Source organism: Dicentrarchus labrax, unplaced genomic scaffold (genome assembly GCF_905237075.1).
Source record: "Dicentrarchus labrax unplaced genomic scaffold, dlabrax2021, whole genome shotgun sequence".
Taxonomy (NCBI): domain Eukaryota; kingdom Metazoa; phylum Chordata; class Actinopteri; family Moronidae; genus Dicentrarchus; species Dicentrarchus labrax.
The window spans coordinates 16577021-16593673 of NW_026136718.1; the positions used below are offsets into that span (position 1 = coordinate 16577021).

The 16653-nt window shown below is 38.5% G+C and overlaps 2 protein-coding genes across 8 annotated transcripts in view; one reads left to right on the forward strand and one right to left on the reverse strand.

The window, feature by feature from the left end:
* col11a2 (collagen, type XI, alpha 2) overlaps window positions 1-7754 on the forward strand; it is a 48148-nt gene extending 40394 nt beyond the window's left edge. For all 6 annotated transcript variants that reach the window (XM_051377169.1, XM_051377170.1, XM_051377171.1 and 3 more), the window contains 12 exons: window positions 994-1047; window positions 1297-1404; window positions 1545-1598; window positions 1880-2041; window positions 2156-2209; window positions 2361-2396; window positions 2517-2570; window positions 2680-2965; window positions 3193-3305; window positions 3689-3757; window positions 3975-4211; window positions 4888-7754. In XM_051377169.1, coding sequence (XP_051233129.1) covers window positions 994-1047; window positions 1297-1404; window positions 1545-1598; window positions 1880-2041; window positions 2156-2209; window positions 2361-2396; window positions 2517-2570; window positions 2680-2965; window positions 3193-3305; window positions 3689-3757; window positions 3975-4211; window positions 4888-5034 — 1374 coding nt within the window. In that variant the 3' untranslated portion in view covers window positions 5035-7754. The remainder of the gene's footprint in view (window positions 1-993; window positions 1048-1296; window positions 1405-1544; window positions 1599-1879; window positions 2042-2155; window positions 2210-2360; window positions 2397-2516; window positions 2571-2679; window positions 2966-3192; window positions 3306-3688; window positions 3758-3974; window positions 4212-4887) is intronic.
* A 1752-nt stretch (window positions 7755-9506) lies between these two features.
* On the reverse strand, window positions 9507-15828 carry hsd17b8 (hydroxysteroid (17-beta) dehydrogenase 8). 2 transcript variants are annotated; one of them, XM_051377183.1, is made up of 10 exons: window positions 15751-15828; window positions 13815-13977; window positions 12604-12806; window positions 12372-12488; window positions 11351-11446; window positions 10908-10993; window positions 10711-10795; window positions 10215-10257; window positions 9855-9929; window positions 9507-9720 (listed from the first exon to the last, which is right to left on the reverse strand). In XM_051377183.1, exons 2-10 carry the CDS (start codon window positions 13858-13860, stop codon window positions 9701-9703), a joined length of 771 nt encoding a protein of 256 aa, XP_051233143.1. In that variant the 5' UTR covers window positions 13861-13977; window positions 15751-15828; the 3' UTR covers window positions 9507-9700. The 2 variants fall into 2 exon arrangements, with proteins under 2 accessions (XP_051233143.1, XP_051233144.1); XM_051377184.1 differs by lacking the exon at window positions 15751-15828 and having other exon boundaries at window positions 12604-12921; window positions 13815-13849.
* Window positions 15829-16653: the final 825 nt, after the last annotated feature.

Below are 16653 nucleotides of genomic sequence, written 5' to 3' on the forward strand. Positions count from 1 at the left end.
GTAAGGTCATCATCCTGGTCCTATCAGGAGGTGTTTGCATGTGGGCAGCACAGTGGCAGTCATAATGCATTCCTCCATCATCCATCAATTTGCTTCTTTCTTCCAATGTCACTGGCTCAAGCATTTTTTTGTGTGAAGTAAAGGATAGGAGCTGGTTAATATTGTTAGCATCAAATCTGCTTCACCAAGTCAGCTTTTGTTGTATCATTTGTGATGTAAAAGGACAAGAAACATTTTATTTACTTGGTAGTGAATGGCCTGTATTTGGGGTGCCTGAATAGCTCACCTGGTAGAGCTGGTGCCACATGTACCAAGGCTGAGTCCTTGCTGCAGCGGCCCAGGTTCCTACCTGCGGCCCTTTCCTGTCTATCTTCAGCTGTTACTATCAATTAAAGGCAATAAAAGCCCCCAAAATATGTTTAAAAGAATGGCCTTTATTTGATATAGAGATCAATGACCATGGACTGTATAATAAATGGTTGATAGAGCTCCCGGGTCTGTGAAATGAGGCCAATGCTGACGTACTTTAAACCTGCATTCTTTCTAATGGCCACTAGGGGGCTTTAATATAATACAAAATGGAGAAAAATTAATCACTCAATTTATTACCTCAGTAGACAGTTTCCTAATGAGTTTATGGTCTCAATCGCTAGTTTCAAGTCTTCTTCAAAGCAGCTTGATGTTCATTTTGTAAATTATAGTCCCATTTGGACTAAAATAGATGATAAAGTAGGGTATGCTTTTGGGCCTAACTGCCTTGTAATTCTCAGAGAGTCTGTCCAGTGCATCACCCGATCAAACTGTCAAACTAGGCAGTGCTGATAAATATGAATCTCCCCTAAAATGTTTCAGAAACACATTTTAGTTTACTGTTTATCTGTAATATGAGAGTGTTTGACCAGGCAAGCTTTTGATGAAATTATGGAATTTTAAATATTCAAATATAGTGTATTTTGTGTTCGTTAATGCACTGTTTTATGTTTTATTTGCCAGGGCCCTGCTGGAACAAGAGGACCTGAGGGACGTCAGGGAGAGAAGGGAACTAAGGTACATTTTTGAACTCCCTGTGGTTCTAAATAGATGTTTAGTTTAAACTCATGGCAAACTCATGATCATTTCCATCAGTGATCCCAGGACCAACCACAAACTCTGTTTTTTCCCTGTGATTTGTTATTTAAGTTTTGCAGATAGCTTGTCTCCTCTCGTCTTATTTTCTTTTGTCAATTGTGATACATAGCTTATGTTGATACATAACTTTTTAAAATATTTATTCATTACTGTTACCACCATTTACAGGGAGACCCAGGTGCTGTCGGCCCACCAGGAAAAACTGGCCCTGTGGGACCCCAGGGTGTACCAGGAAAACCAGGAACTGAAGGTCTTAGAGGACTCCCAGGATCAGTGGTCAGTAAAGATGTTGACTTTGAATTTTTGTGTTTGTTAATGCGACCACTAGACAATACAATATTTCATGAGTAACAAGTGATGTGTATGCATTATTTGTTGGATCGCCACTACCTGCTAAATGTGTTTCTGTGTTTCAGGGTGAACAAGGATCTCCAGGACCTTCTGGACAGAAAGGACCACCTGGGCCTCTTGTAAGATAACAATTCCTTTTTATTTTCATGTATACATCTACTCTGCACTTTGATACACAGTACATTCATTAAAATAAGTTGTTTAGTTACTTTTGATCAAACAGCAGTCTTTCCTTCTACTGCCTTCTCATTCAATCCTCCAACTTTCCTCTTCCTGTCTTCCACATCTTCTTTCTTCTGCCTCTCTTCATCTCCTGTTTTTCATGTTTCCCGTCTCCTTAACCACCCCCTCCTCATTGTTATCCTCCTCTCATCTTCTTTCTCTTCCTCTCCTCCTGTAGGGACCTCCTGGTTTGCCTGGTCTGCGTGGAGACCCTGGTGCCAAGGGAGAGAAGGGACACCCAGGTCTTATTGGTCTCATTGGACCCCCTGGAGAGCAGGGAGAGAAGGGAGACAGAGGTCTGCCCGGCCCGCAGGGATCATCTGGATCAAAAGGAGAGACTGTAAGTCTGACCTGTTTTACTTGTGTTAGGAGGAGCAGCTCAATCACCATTATTCACCTTAATTGTAATAATAATGTATAAAAACTATTCTCATAAAAGACATGTGTTTTATAGGGAATGTCTGGAGGCACTGGACCCCTCGGCCCTGCTGGTCCTCCTGGTCTGCCTGTGAGTACTGTTTTATCCATGAACATTATCTCACTTTCGTATTCTTTGCTCAGTTCCACAGATGTTATTAAGTACCATATAAATTAGTGACAGCCATAAAACACTGATAGATGGTCTCCGTCATTAAACTAAAGCGTTATATCTTTTACAGGGTCCTCAAGGAGTCAAAGGAGCTAAGGGTTCTTCTGTGAGTACACTTTGAGTGTTTGCACCACGAAGAATGAATGACACTGTTAATGGAAAACACATTGATTTGGATCTGATGCAGTAATGCTTCTTGAATCTTTTATTTCTCTGCTGTGTTTAGGGAGGAGCTGGTCCAAAGGGAGAAAAGGGTGTACAAGGACCTCCAGGACCTCCTGTAAGTATTTCAACTTTCATTGTAAAAGATGGAAATTCTTATCTGCTCACTCTTTGCACCTCACTGTTGATTGTCACTTATTTGATGAAAATATAAACTTGCTACCCAGGGCCCACCAGGTGAGGTCATTCAGCCTCTGCCCATCCAGAGGAGTCCCAAGTCCAAACGTTCCATCGATGCCAGCCAGCTGCTCCCCGAGTCCGACCCCGACATGCCTGCATCTGATGCCGCTGGCACTGAGTTCCTGATGGGCAGTGAAGGCATGGAGGAGATCTTTGGCTCTCTCAACTCGCTTCGACAGGAGATCGAGACCATGCGTTTCCCTCTGGGCACCCAGGACAGCCCTGCCCGCACCTGCCAAGACCTGCACCTCAGCCAGCCGGACCTCAAAGACGGTAACATAATGAATCCTATTATTATTATTCTAAAATAATTTATTTATGTGTACTATAGATATCCCCTTGCCAGTATAACAACTACAAACATGTTACTGCACTAACAGTACGTAAAAAAATGTTTTTTGGAAAATACAGACATTTCATGGTAATGATTTACCTTAATATAATATAGTCATAACAAGAGATTTCATTTTTTTCCCATCTTGCTTTGTCGCCCTCTGCAGGAGATTACTGGATTGACCCCAACCAGGGCTGCTCTAGAGACTCTTTCAAGGTCTTCTGTAATTTCACTAACGGAGTGGAGACATGCCTGTACCCCAGCAAGAGCATCAACACGGTCAGTCCCCCAAACCAGGAGGACTATAAAGTCTCCTTAAAATCCTGTGAAATCTCCAAATACTAACTCCTAAGTGCAAGTTAAGACATCTGTTAAACTAAACATGTAAGGGATAGGAATGATGAATTTTGCTGTGAAGAAATTGTAGGAGTACTAATCACTGTTGGTGAAGGTTTGCAGCCTCTGATTGCCCACTTTCTAGAAACTAGAAACTTCCCAGTTACATTTGCACACTAACACATTATTAATAAAACTAATAAGTGCTTTAATGGTTCAGGAAAAAACGGTCTGGTTTTCCCACACAAGCTCTGTTTATTTATTCATGCAAAGCTAAACTAAATGTGTCTGACTACAATATGTTATGTGGACAATTCTGGTGGCAGGTGAAGATGAGCTCCTGGGACAAAGAGACTCCTGGATCCTGGTACAGTCAGTTTGCCACTGGCAGTAAGGTTAGTAAGCCTCTGTGACGACAAGTAATGAAACATTTTGTTTTCGTTAATAGTTTAGTTCTGACCTTTACTTAATTACCCTGTATTTTGTTGCAATCCCTTTCCCCTTATTTGCATTCCCTTCTTTTGCTCTTCCACCTTTTCCTTGTAATTATATTCTTGTCTTTCCCCCAAATCCCATTCTATTACCTCCTCTTCACACTCTCCCTCCTCCCAGTTCTCCTATGTGGACTCTAATGGCGAGCCAGTGGGCGTGGTCCAGCTGGGCTTCCTGCGTCTCCTGAGTGTTCAGGCCCGCCAGAACCTCACCTACCACTGCCACCGCTCAGTTGCCTGGGCTGACCGAAGCGCCAAGAACAGCTACGACAGGGCACTGCACCTCAAGGGTGCCAACGATGAGGGGCTGAGCTACGAGACCAACCCTTACATCAAGGCCTTGGTCGATGGCTGCTCTGTGAGTTCGAGCTTATTAAGTCTTTCTGGAAATCTTTGTTTTGGACCACATGCTGCACTATAATAAAAATAATAATTATTTAAAAATACTTTATTTATTCAGCACCTTTCAAAACAAAGTCACAGTGTACTGTATGTGCACTTGTAGGATAGTCCATCAGGCAACTAAACAATGAACCAATGAGTCAAATTAAACTGCTTCTACTGTATCTCTCTAAGTGATATTCCATTGGTTTGCACTATGTGTATGTTATGTCCCACACATCAAAAGTCAAACAACTTGATCACAATAACATTTAACATACAGAACTTACAGATTATGATTATGAAGTATTTAGCTTAACTTAAAAAGAAATTGAGAATTGTCTAATTTGATCTACTGTGTGTTTGATATATTATCTTAAAAAGGATATGTTTTCACTTCTTTATAATGAATGGGAACGATAAATGATAATCCATTGTGACCTTCAAGCACCAGGCAGCCTCATCTAAAGTGCATCAGTTCTCTTTCCAAAGTGTTTTCATTTGCCATGTTATGATGCAGAGTTTTAATATGAACAAAATGATTCAAGCTCATTTTCACACAACCTTAGACAATCTTTGTTCACACTCGTGCCACATGTATATCTTGAATCCAGTTCCTGATACGTGTCTCTCGCTCTTTTCTCTCTCTGCAGTATCGTAAGGGCTTTGACAGGACAGTCCTGGAGATCAACACGCCACAGGTGGAGCATCTTCCTCTGCTGGATATCAAGGTGTCAGACTTTGGGGAGAGCAACCAGCAGTTTGGCTTTGAAGTGGGACCTGTCTGTTTCCAAGGCTAAACACACACACACATACACACACACACACACACACACACACACACTCTTGTTGCAAAGAACAACACATGCAAATACTCACGCACACACACATGCACTTAGAGACACACTTATATATAATAAACATACACGCCCAGTAATTTGTAAATTAACTTGTAAATGATATGAAACACACACACAAACCCACAGACACACACACTTACACACGCAGATGCTGTTGTGAGACAAACACGCACTCACACTCAAGTACGTGCCTGGGGAAAGCAACATCCTCCCAACAATTAATGGACGTCAAAAAAAAAGTAAAGAGGAGAGAAATGAAAAACTCGTGGAGAGGAGACCATCGTTTGGGCGCACAACCACGAGAAAGGAAGAAAAAAACAGGAGAGAGTGTTCTTCGGAATAAAACAGTGTTTTCTTTACCAGCAGCGAAAGGGGCCGGCCTGAGAAAGAGCAAGCCAGCGACTTGAGGCCTGAAGCCCCACACCCCCGTCTCCGATGCCCCTCTCACTCTTTTCTCCTCCCCGCTGTCTTTTTTCCACTCATCTCACCTGCTCTACCTCCCCCCTCCTCCTCCTCCTCCCAAAAAAGGGTCACACCTGGACATTATTTCCATTTCTTTAATCCCACGTTCACACTGTAAGCAACGTGGTTGACGGTCACTCTTTTATGACTGACGAGAAGTGCAAGAGGCTCCTGTGTAGCTGTTAAATCGTGTGTTTTGAATCACAGCTTGGCAGTTGTTGGGCGTTTGTTCATTTAGTCACTCAGATAAAATGTTGAGAATTGAAAGCTGTAAAACCAACTTTTTATCCGTTTTGCACTTGCCAGCCAGAACTTGTGAACCAAAATCAAATCAAATCAAAACAGCAGACACCAAACTGACCAGAAAATGACAGCTAGTGGTCGCAAAATGTTCAGCTGTAGCTGACATAAAGCTTTGGTCCATCTCTGTAAGGGCATCTATTCTTCTAGTTCTGTAAGAAAAATGAATGAACGTCCAAGTGACTTGTCAATCATGTTGCTGACATGGAAAACACACTCTCAGCTCTTATGTTATTACATCAAAAGGAACCGAAGAATTAAAGCCACCAGTTTCCACCCAGAATAAAAAAAGAGGGAACTGCTGAGTCTTGCCCGTTGGATTGATCTGTTTTCTGTCGTGTTTAAGCTGCCACAAAGTGAATTTTCTACTCTATGTAATATTCTCTTCATGACACCCTGCAGTTTTATTAAAACAGTCTAAAAATGTGATTCACAGCTCAAAGTGATGATTGAAAAATCTTTCTGGTGTTACGCAGCGAGGTTAATGGAGTCCAGTATGACGTAAGATTCATTCTTTTTTTGAACTGGACAAACTTTCCTCAGCCGAGAGCAGCAGAAACTCTCTTTGAAATGTTCATTTGTTAACGTTGGACAAAACCTTCTGCATACAGCAAGGCAGGATGGGAGATGTGTTGATACCTAGATCAGTGAATTTAAAAGCCATTATTTTTGTAAACTGTGCTAAACTTGATGCTATTGTACTTACATGTTAAGGGCTGATTCTTATTTAAATCATGGATCAGGCTACCAGGGTCGCTAACCACACACCAGTCCAGTATTTGCTGAGTCACTTTCGGGGGATTATTGTTTTCCATCCAGAACACATTTTCTGAATTAGCATCCAAGCACAGAACATCATCAGGGTTTAAATATGTATATGAGATTCAAAGTTCCCTCCTTATTTTTCCTACAACAGTGAATAAAATGCATGCTTTACTGTAAGAAACTGTGTGGCAAGGTGCTAATTATACCAAAGCATAAAAGTTTTAGTATTCACTCTGAGTCCTTCATTTTCTTTAGTCTCTTTTACAATTTCATAAAGCTTCTTACTGGGGAAAATGTGCATTACATTCCATTTGTACAGAAATAGTGATATTCTATTGTATTTATTTAAAACAAACAGGGTGCTTTGAGATTAAAAAAAACAAGGACCACCAAATATTCCAGTCAAATGTGGTATATTTCATTTGTATTTATTTCCTGTAGCTGACACTTGAAGGTCAAGTGAAGCGAGTGACTTGCATGTTAAACTCACTGCCAGCCTGAGTTATGGTGCTTGTGTTCACGCCCTGTCCAAACTCTGTTTGGAGAACCAAAGAATCTGTGGCCATATTTTATTGTAATATCCCTTTTTAGTGTTTTCATCAACTGTACTGTGCTGTTAAATTTTGCTTCCACTGTAATGATTAAATGGTGACTCTCCAGTTCTGTCACATTTTCTTGTCCTTGCTACTGTTTGAGTTGGTGGTATCACAGAAAATCAGTTTACTGAGTCAGTGCTAAAAATATTGGCACACAATCCGCTGATCTTTTAAATTTCTATCTGAGACCACAGCGGGTAGGAGAAAGGTTTGAGAGGGAGGGGACAGCTCTGTCAGCCACCGTGGGTGGCTGTGGGGCGATATCATACTTGGGTCTGGTTTTATTTCTTTGTTGTTTATTTGTTTGTCTTTTTTTAATATAGCAGGGAAATGGGGATGGCCAAAATCTAAAAATTACAAAATCTGACCGTGAGATTCTCCAGAGAGAATGACCTCAAATATTTGTTTTTATTGTGTTGAAGACGAACATTTCAACATAAAAATATGGTGCTGAAAAGAGAAAAAAGTTATTTTATAATGTGTGTAAGTAATTTTTTTAAATTCTTGTTTCTGTAATATATAATCTTTTTAAAAAGAGCTGCTTGCCTCTTGTTTTTCTTCCACGCCCCTGTCATCAGTACTTCTCTTTGCTTACGAATGGCCACAGGACATTGCTGTTCCTCATTTGTACAGGTAGTTTAATGGTTCTTGTGTGTCATGTTGGGAAAAGATACATACAAGAAGTACACACCTTCCTCGTGTGTGTTCATGTAATTCATGTTGTTTCAATTTAATATAAATGTAAACTATATGGTTTCCTTTCTTTTTTGTTGGAAAATACAGCTTTTGCCAGACTTAAAAGCCCATTTTAAATCTACAGAACCTTATGGGTATTGCTGGTAGATATTTTGATAGTCTGTTTGCGTTATTCAATAATTAATCCCACAAATCAGACTGAATTGTGACCCTAGGAAGTGAACTTAGCTATTGTGGCTACATCGTTCAGACAGGTGCACCAGCAGTGTTAGTGGCCAGCATGCTACCTTCCACCTGTCTTACTGTGGAGATAAAGTGGGTTTTAATGCAGTTCTGTTGCATTTTTGGACTGAAAAACTGAGTGTAGATTTTTTTTTAGTGTTAAAAGGCTGTTTTATGGGATAATGTTAAGTGTTTCTGCTTTATTTGCTAACTTAACCACACGAAAACATTGATACGAGAGGGCGAGAATGATCAGTTAATGTCTTTGAGATTTATATATATATATATATATATACATATTTACCATTAAACCTACTCGGTTCCGTACAGTTATGTATCGATCTCTGTTAATTTGTTATTGGTTATAGACTATGTTTTCATGTATCTGTCATACAAAACAGCGACATCTTGTGGCTGTTTGGAGTTCTTCCCCCTGTGCAGGTTTAAATGAGTGAAAGTAATTTACCATCCTGAGTTCATGTCACTGACAGTAATTAATTGGTTTATGTAGCCTATATCACTGGAAACAATACACATACACAAAAATACATATTTAAAGAAACATGTTATATTTGTTTTGCTTTTCCTTTTTTTGTGTAAAAAATGTATTTTGGCATGTGTCAGTGTTTCAAACATTGTGGGGATTTTGACAGCGACGAGCCCTTTGGAAATATTACACATGACGAACTACACTGTTGTTTCACTTCATGGTTTAGGGAAATATAATGTTACACAATCTTTTGGATTCTGGGCCCCATTTCCCAAAACCTAACTTTGATGTTTAGCTGTGTTGTGAGAAGCAGCATCCACCAACCAACAGTTGGATGTGAGAAACACGTGTGGTCGATTAAAAATGATGAATCTGATTTGGGTTTTTAAAAAGCATTGGCAGTACTGAGAGCAGCATGATGCAGATTTGTGAAACCCCTTTTCACTTCTCAGCTGATTTTTAAAAGCCAACAAATTGAGGTTAAATCCCAAAAGGTTTATCGAATGTGTTTGAAAGCAGATGAGCTCAGTGGTGCAGTGAGTTAAACACCTGCAGTGTCTGAAGATGAAGAGTTCAGTGGTTCAAACCCTCTTCAGTCCTTTGACACCAAGAGTGTTTTAAAAGCTAACTTCTAGAGGAACTGAATCAAGGCTCTCAGAGAGCAATGAAAATGTAAAGAGGTTCTGCTGGTGTGGCAGAGTTGTCAATGAGAACCTCTAAAATGTCTGCAAATCTGGAGAAGCTGGTTCAAATCCCACCTGTTCTCCACACAAGGTTAGGATGAGTCAGGAAGGAAAATGGTGTTATCATGGAGGGCTTTACAGACATATGAATGCTTTTATTTTCAAGCTTTCAAAATAAAATAACATTCTGTACAGAAATATTACAAACAGGTTTTTATTGGCACAAAGAAATGGCTTTACACTGTATAATACATGTAAACAACCAGATATATAAAACATAATCAACAGTAATCATTAAAAAAAAGACCTAATTAAAGTAGAATCATTTAAACAATTAAATTAACTACTAACTGGCCTCCCATGTGTCTTCATCAGTGTGACAGACAGCTGATTTAACCAGTGAAAAGTCCACCTGACAAAGACAGAGACACATACGTTGAGTTTAACCTTTAAAATGTAAGATTTAAGAAAATATCTGTATATTATATAATAAAAGTTCAGGTGAGAGGGTACTTGTCTCTGTAAGAGAAGTGACTCATACTGTACCTGTCACTTCAACGCTGGCTCCTGTGATGTATCGAGAGTCATCTGAAGCTAGAAAGGCACAGACATCAGCGACCTCTGGTGGAGGGCAAAAAGAACGACAAGTGTGAGCAAGTCTTGGAAACAATCCACATCCTGTTCCCTTCATCTTACTGTACAAATATATATGTGGACATAATGAAATAACATTTCAAAGTGTTTTTGGTTGGTGTTGCTGTAACAGATAATTAAAATCTTGAGATGTTTTAAATTCTAGTGTTGATTGGAGCTAAGAACATTTCCATTATAAAGATTTATGAAATGAGAATAAAGGACTGCAGGGAAAAGAAATCAGATTGATTATAAACATGCATCATCACTGACCTGCAGGCTCACCCATTCTTCCCAAAGGCACCAAGGACTTCATCTGAAACACAAAGAACACGACACAGAGTTACGGAGGATGACGCTGTTGTCGCGTTGTTTCATTGGAGCGGAGAGATTTAATTTGGTTGAAGAACATTCAGTTCAACAGGATCCCTTCCACCCAACCCAAAAAAACCTTTTCCCACTGATGTCTGTTAATATTTAGTGATGTTGAAGGTCTTTTAATTTTATCTCCAGCCACTCTAAAACAACACAGGATCATTTCTGCTGCTCAAACATTCATTAACAAACTTCTATTTCTAGAAACAACAACAAAATGCAGAGTTTACTCAGCAAAACTCTTGTTTTCTTTTGTTACCGCTCTTTTAGTAGCATTGATATGATAGATAAATAAAGGTTATATATACTGTGTCTTTTTCAAAGTTTGTGTGTGTGTGTGTGTGTGTGTGTGTGTGTGTGTGTGTGTGTGTGTGTGTGTGTGTGTGCGCCGTACCTTGTTAATAACCTTCTCTGGAACTTTATCCGTCATCGGCGTCGATATGAAACCTGGCAGCACACAATTACATCGGATCCCAAACCTGGAGGAAAAGAAAAGAAAAAGCAGATGGCTGAGGATTCCTCTTTGTTTTTACTCCAAATACTTTTATTGAAGGAGCTCTGAGTGTTACTGCTGCATCCGGCTCTTCTCACCTGCTGAGCTCTTTGGCAGCGGTCCTGGTTAAACCCTCCACTCCAGCTTTAGAGGAAGCGTAATTTACCTGTCCAATGTTCCCCACCTGCAAACATGAAGCACACAGACAGGTAACAGTGTGTTTGTAAGTTCAAATCCACCAGATACTTTGACAAAGGACTGAAATCTGAGACTTTCAAACCAACTTTGGTATTTATATTGTGTTTTAGAATAAAAATATGTTCTTAATGGATTCATGTAAGTTTATTCTTGTATCTTGTGCTTTGGAAAATGTTAAAAAGAAAGGTTAAAACCACTAATATCACTAACTTAATATCCTATAACAACAATTCCACTATCACACTTATTATTGTGCTTTTCTAGATAAAACTTTAAAGCTTTAGTTCAATATTTCAGCTGTCAAATAGAGAGGATATGTCAGACAGGCCTGCTGGTGTCTCACCTTCCCCACGATGCTGCCGACAGTAACAATGGACCCTTTGGGTGCTCCACAGGCCACCAGAGCCTGAGCGACAGCCTGAGTGACCAAGAACGAACCCTGGGAGAGACGCAGGAGGAAAGATGTTAACCTTCAGTATTTCACATAACAGAAATGAATGTTTCAATGTGGAAAATTCTGTTGCAGTTTGGTTTGCTGTGAAGAAATAAAAAAAAAAATCTACTTTTCTGCACCGTGGCACATTTGAAATATTTCTATATAGTCTCTGACATCTTTACAGAATTAACCAAACAGCTTTCATAATCCAAAAATATTATTATTTACCAAAAATCTGGAAAAAACAGACTCGACTCTCTCGCTGTGTTTTGTTGATAACGCCACTTGAATAGAAGAAGAAGCTGTAGAAACACTAGAAATAACTTCCAAATATTAAAAATAAGGCTCCAGCTATGTTATTACCTTTAGTATAGAGCAAGTGAGATTATATGATTTTATGAACTTTTATGAATATGTGATGCAGATAGAAAAAGTTAACAGAGAGAAGAAGAAAAGCAGTTAATGTCTGATGAGGTTTATTTGATTGAACTGTTGCTTTAATGATCATGGAAGATAATTAATGTGTGTGGATTATTTGTTCGAGTTAAAGACAACAGAGAGTATACTTTTTATTTCCAATTCTTATCACAAAGTTGCCTCATGTTATTCTGAGTTTATTTGTTTATGTGACATATATTTGTGTTTTTCTCTGTCAGGAACTGTGTTGGAAATGAAGGAATTTAATCTTCATTATTATATTATATTGTATTTTATCATAAACTATGGCCTGAAACACCAAAATGATTCTACTGGCCTGTAAACATATAAATTGCTCTTCATTACTTACACTTTATTGTAGAGTCAGTGCTTTTGATCTGATTCTGTGAAGTGAACCAGATCTGGAGCAGGTTAGTCCTGCAGCGAGGTTACCATGGTCAGAACATTTGGATAATCCAGTTATCTCGCTTTGTGCTACACGGCTGCGTACCTTCAGGTTGACCAGGATGACTCTGTCAAACTGATCCTCCTCCATGTTGAGCAGGAAGTTGTCCTGTGTGATGCCGGCCGAGTTCACGCACACTGAGGGAGGCTGAAAGTAATGAGTCTGCAGAGGGAGAGAGAAGAAACAGAGGATAAAAGAAAGTGTGATAGTCTCTGCAGCTTTCAAACATGCAGCAAAAACAATGTGTGCTGTAGTGTTTTCTCTGTCTACCACACACCTGTATACTTGTGACCAGCTTCTTTACACTCTCCTTTGACGCCACATCCACCACGGCCGCCATGTGACGCTGTCCTCTGAGGTCACTCGGCAGGCTCCCCAGGGTCTCGTTGGCCGACTCCTCGCTGATGTCAGCGACCACCACGGAGGCGCCCTCAGAGGCGAAGCGCTGACACACCGCCCGGCCAATCCCACTGCCTCCTCCTGGGTGGGAAGAGAGCAGCATGAAGTCAGAGTGGCACCCAGCAGCACACTGTAGCTTGTCTCATGAATAATGAGCGCTGAAGGTTTCAGAGGGAAGACTCTGGTTTGGATATATCTGATAGGATGAAGGTCAATCAACATAACAAACAAGGCAGGTGGTGAAACTGAGCCAGGGTTTGTTTCCATTTGATTCTGTGCTATTAACATCCATTGGCCCTCGAATACATCTCTCTGATTCAGTGTTTATTCTTCTTGTGGATTCCTGAATAACATTTATCTACTGTATGATAAATAACATTTATCTACTGTATGATGATCTCCTTTGTGTATTTGTACTGTATTATATACTGTTGGGTCTATTCTATCTTCTGAAGAGCTTCTGTTTGGTTCTGGAGATGTAGGAGGACAAATTATGTTTTAACCTTTATATTAAAGCTGAAGTGATTAAACAGTTACTGGTTGCTGCCTCTCTCTGTTTTATATTTTAATGTGGATATTTTGTGGATATTTTGTGGGTTTTGGACTGTTGGTTGGATAAAATAAGACGTTTAAAGATTTAGACTGATTGTACACATTCTTCACTATTTCCAGACATTTTATAGACAAAATAATCCAGAGAAATCGACAGATCATCTCGATATTAATAAATCAGTGTTGCAGCTCTTATTAAAATTATATCAGAGTCAAAGTAACATCCAGTTTTACCTTCATCCAAATAATAATACTTTCTTGAATGTCACAGCTCAGGATTATGATTTAACTAACTCAGTAACTTCAATAGCTGTGAGCAGAAAGCAGAAAAACATACCTAACCAAACTTTACTCTAACTAAAGTTTACATATTATAACTGAATTGTACTTATTTACCTGTTTAAATGAGAAAACCGACAGATTGACGACAAACACACAACGTTAAAAACAACATCCTGTAAAGAGACTATTCTGTATTTATCTAACAATGTTTTTACACACTGAATTATAATGTTTCACGGTAAAATATAAACGTACCAGTGACCAGAGTCAACCTTGATATGAGCCTTGCGGCGGCCGCCATGTCGTTGTCCTGTTTCCCGGTGTTGTTGTAGTTCTCTGTTGATCCGGTAGGTGGCGCCAGAGGACCGTGAACGAGGTGTTCTCCAGTGAAGGAGCAGAGTAGAAAATAATGTGGAAGCTGGAAATAAAGACGAACTTTAAAACTCTATTTTGGTTAATAAAGACTATATTGTTAGCTCTAAATTATGGGTTCATTTAGCCGTAAATCAGAATTAAATTGTTGCCTAAAAAAGTTAATTTAAATGTCTTGAAGGAGTAGAAAATGTCTCCAAAGTGTTTCTCTATTATGTATTTGGATGTACAGTGACAATTGCATGATAAAACTATGACCGCTGTGACAATGACAATGTTTTTATTTAAGCAGGAACAGGTCGCATTTAATTTAAAACTCTCTTTTTCTATGGAGGCAGATCAAAACCATATGCAGAAGCACAAAATAAAACCTTTAAATATATAACATAATACACCCAAACAATTTTGTCTGCAAGTCTTTAAACATTTATTTAGTTTAGGAGTTTTGAAATATTCTGCAAAATATTCCAGTAAAACGGTACAAAATATGTAAAAGCTATTTTATTTTGTTTTGAAAGTGCTAAACGGAAGTAAAACGGTGTAATTGTGTCTGCCTTTACAACAACGGGCCGCTGTAATACACTGTATGACCACAAGAGGGCAGTCTAATTATATTTATATTGTAAATATTATATCTTCGCCCAAACTATTACTAACTAATTATGAAACGTAATACCACGGTCGGTTAATTAACAAATATTATAGCGTTTTCTCTTTCCTGTTTTTATAGTTTCTAAAAAAATTCTACAACATATTCCAGTCTAAAAGCGTGGAATACCTTGAGCCTGTTTGTCTTATTTTGAAAGTGCTTACCGGAAGTACATTTGTGTGATAGTAATTGTTTCTGCCTTTACAAGAGCGGTGTAATACACTGTATGTCCACAGGAGGGCAGTATAACGTTATACTCTTAATGGTAAAACTTTATTAAACATTATAACGTTTTCTCTTGTCTGTGGAACGTTTTTATAGTTTCTAACTCTCAATGAAGTTGTGAACTTATTTTCCTTCTTACGAACGTTACAGTACTGATAGTCCAGCTAGCAAGAAAGCTACCAAACAGTAGCAATCAATATTTAAGATTGTCCAGGACAAGACTGGAGCTGATCGCAGGGAGAGCTTCATCTCTCATCTCTTTACACACAGATACTCCAATAATTTAGTCTTCAGGCCTTTTAAAATGTATTAAAATAATTCAAAGAAATCACATCGTGGAGGGTGCCGTTTTATTTTGAAAGTGCCTACCGGAAGTGTAATTGTGCCTAAGTAATTGTCTCTGCCTTTACAATAGCGGAGCGGTGTAATACACTGTACGACCACAGGAGGGCAGTCTAATTATATTTATTATATTGTAAATATTATATCTTCGCCAAAACTATTACTAACTCTTTATTATTCAACTATTATGAACATAGTTGGTTAATTTACAGATATTATAGCGTTTTATCTTTCCTGTGGAAAGTTTTTATAGTTTCTAAAAATATTCTGCAACATATTCCAGTCTAAGTGTGGAATACCGTGAGCCTGTTTGTTTTATTTTGAAAGTGCTTACCGGAAGTAGCGGATTGTTGTAATACACGTATGACCACAGGAGGGCAGTCTAATTATATTTATTATATTGTAAATATTATATCTTCGCAAAAACTATTACTAACTCTTTATTATTCAACTATTATGAACATAGTTGGTTAATTTACAGATATTATAGCGTTTTATCTTTCCTGTGGAAAGTTTTTATAGTTTCTAAAAATATTCTGCAACATATTCCAGTCTAAGTGTGGAATACCGTGAGCCTGTTTGTTTTATTTTGAAAGTGCTTACCGGAAGTAGCGGATTGTTGTAATACACAGTATGACCACAGGAGGGCAGTATAACCGTGATTTATACACTGTTAATGGTAAAAACATGGCAGATTAATTATTAAACATTATAACGTTTTCTCTGCCTGTGGGACGTTTTAATAGTTTCTAACTCTCAATGAAGTTGTGACTTTATTTTCCTTCTTACATTACGAACGTACAATACAGAATACCTTGTGGCCGTTTGTTTTATTTTGAAAGTGCTTACCGGAAGCCTTCACAATAACGGAGCGCTGTAATACATCGTATGGCCACAAGAGGGCAGTATTACTGTTATTATATTATAAATGTTATATCTTCGCCTAAACTATTAACGTGGCAGATTAATCTTTAAACATTATCGCGTTTACTCTTCTCTGTGAACGGGTTTTATAGTTTCTAACTTACAGTACTGATAGTCTAAGAAGGGAGAAACTTTCTGCTGTGGAGGAAATTAACTCACTAATTAGTTTTTAAAAAACAACACTTTAACCACTTGCAGTGTCAAAGACAATAATAAGCTAAAACAATATATAATAATATCTAAAATATAATTCATACATGCATTATTTTGCATATTAAATCATTAAATTTACTAGTTATATGTTTTTTTTCTTCATGTTTTTGATGATAGACATGAAACATTATTTGTCATCATTGTCATTTGTTGGCTATAATTTAAAAACACAAAGACAAACTCCCATTTATCCACAAATGGAGCAGTAATATTACACAATATCATACCTTCAGGTTTAAGAAAAAAAAAGCTTAATGTCTTTGTCATGTTCCTCGTCTCAGACCGATCCTGTTTTCTGATGCAGTTTCTTTACTCTAATACTCATCCAACCCATCTCTGTGATCTCCCACCTGTCACGCAGGTATGTGA

Coding starts and splice junctions, on each gene's coding strand:
- hsd17b8 (XM_051377183.1), bottom strand. CDS start 13,860: ATGGCGGCCGCCGCAAGGCTCATATCAAGGTTGACTCTGGTCACTG. Junction 11,447..12,371: donor TCATCCTGGTCAACCTGAAG/GTACGCAGCCGT, acceptor CGTCTCTCCCAG/GGTTCGTTCTTGGTCACTCA. Junction 10,796..10,907: donor GCTGCCAAAGAGCTCAGCAG/GTGAGAAGAGCC, acceptor CTTTTCCTCCAG/GTTTGGGATCCGATGTAATT.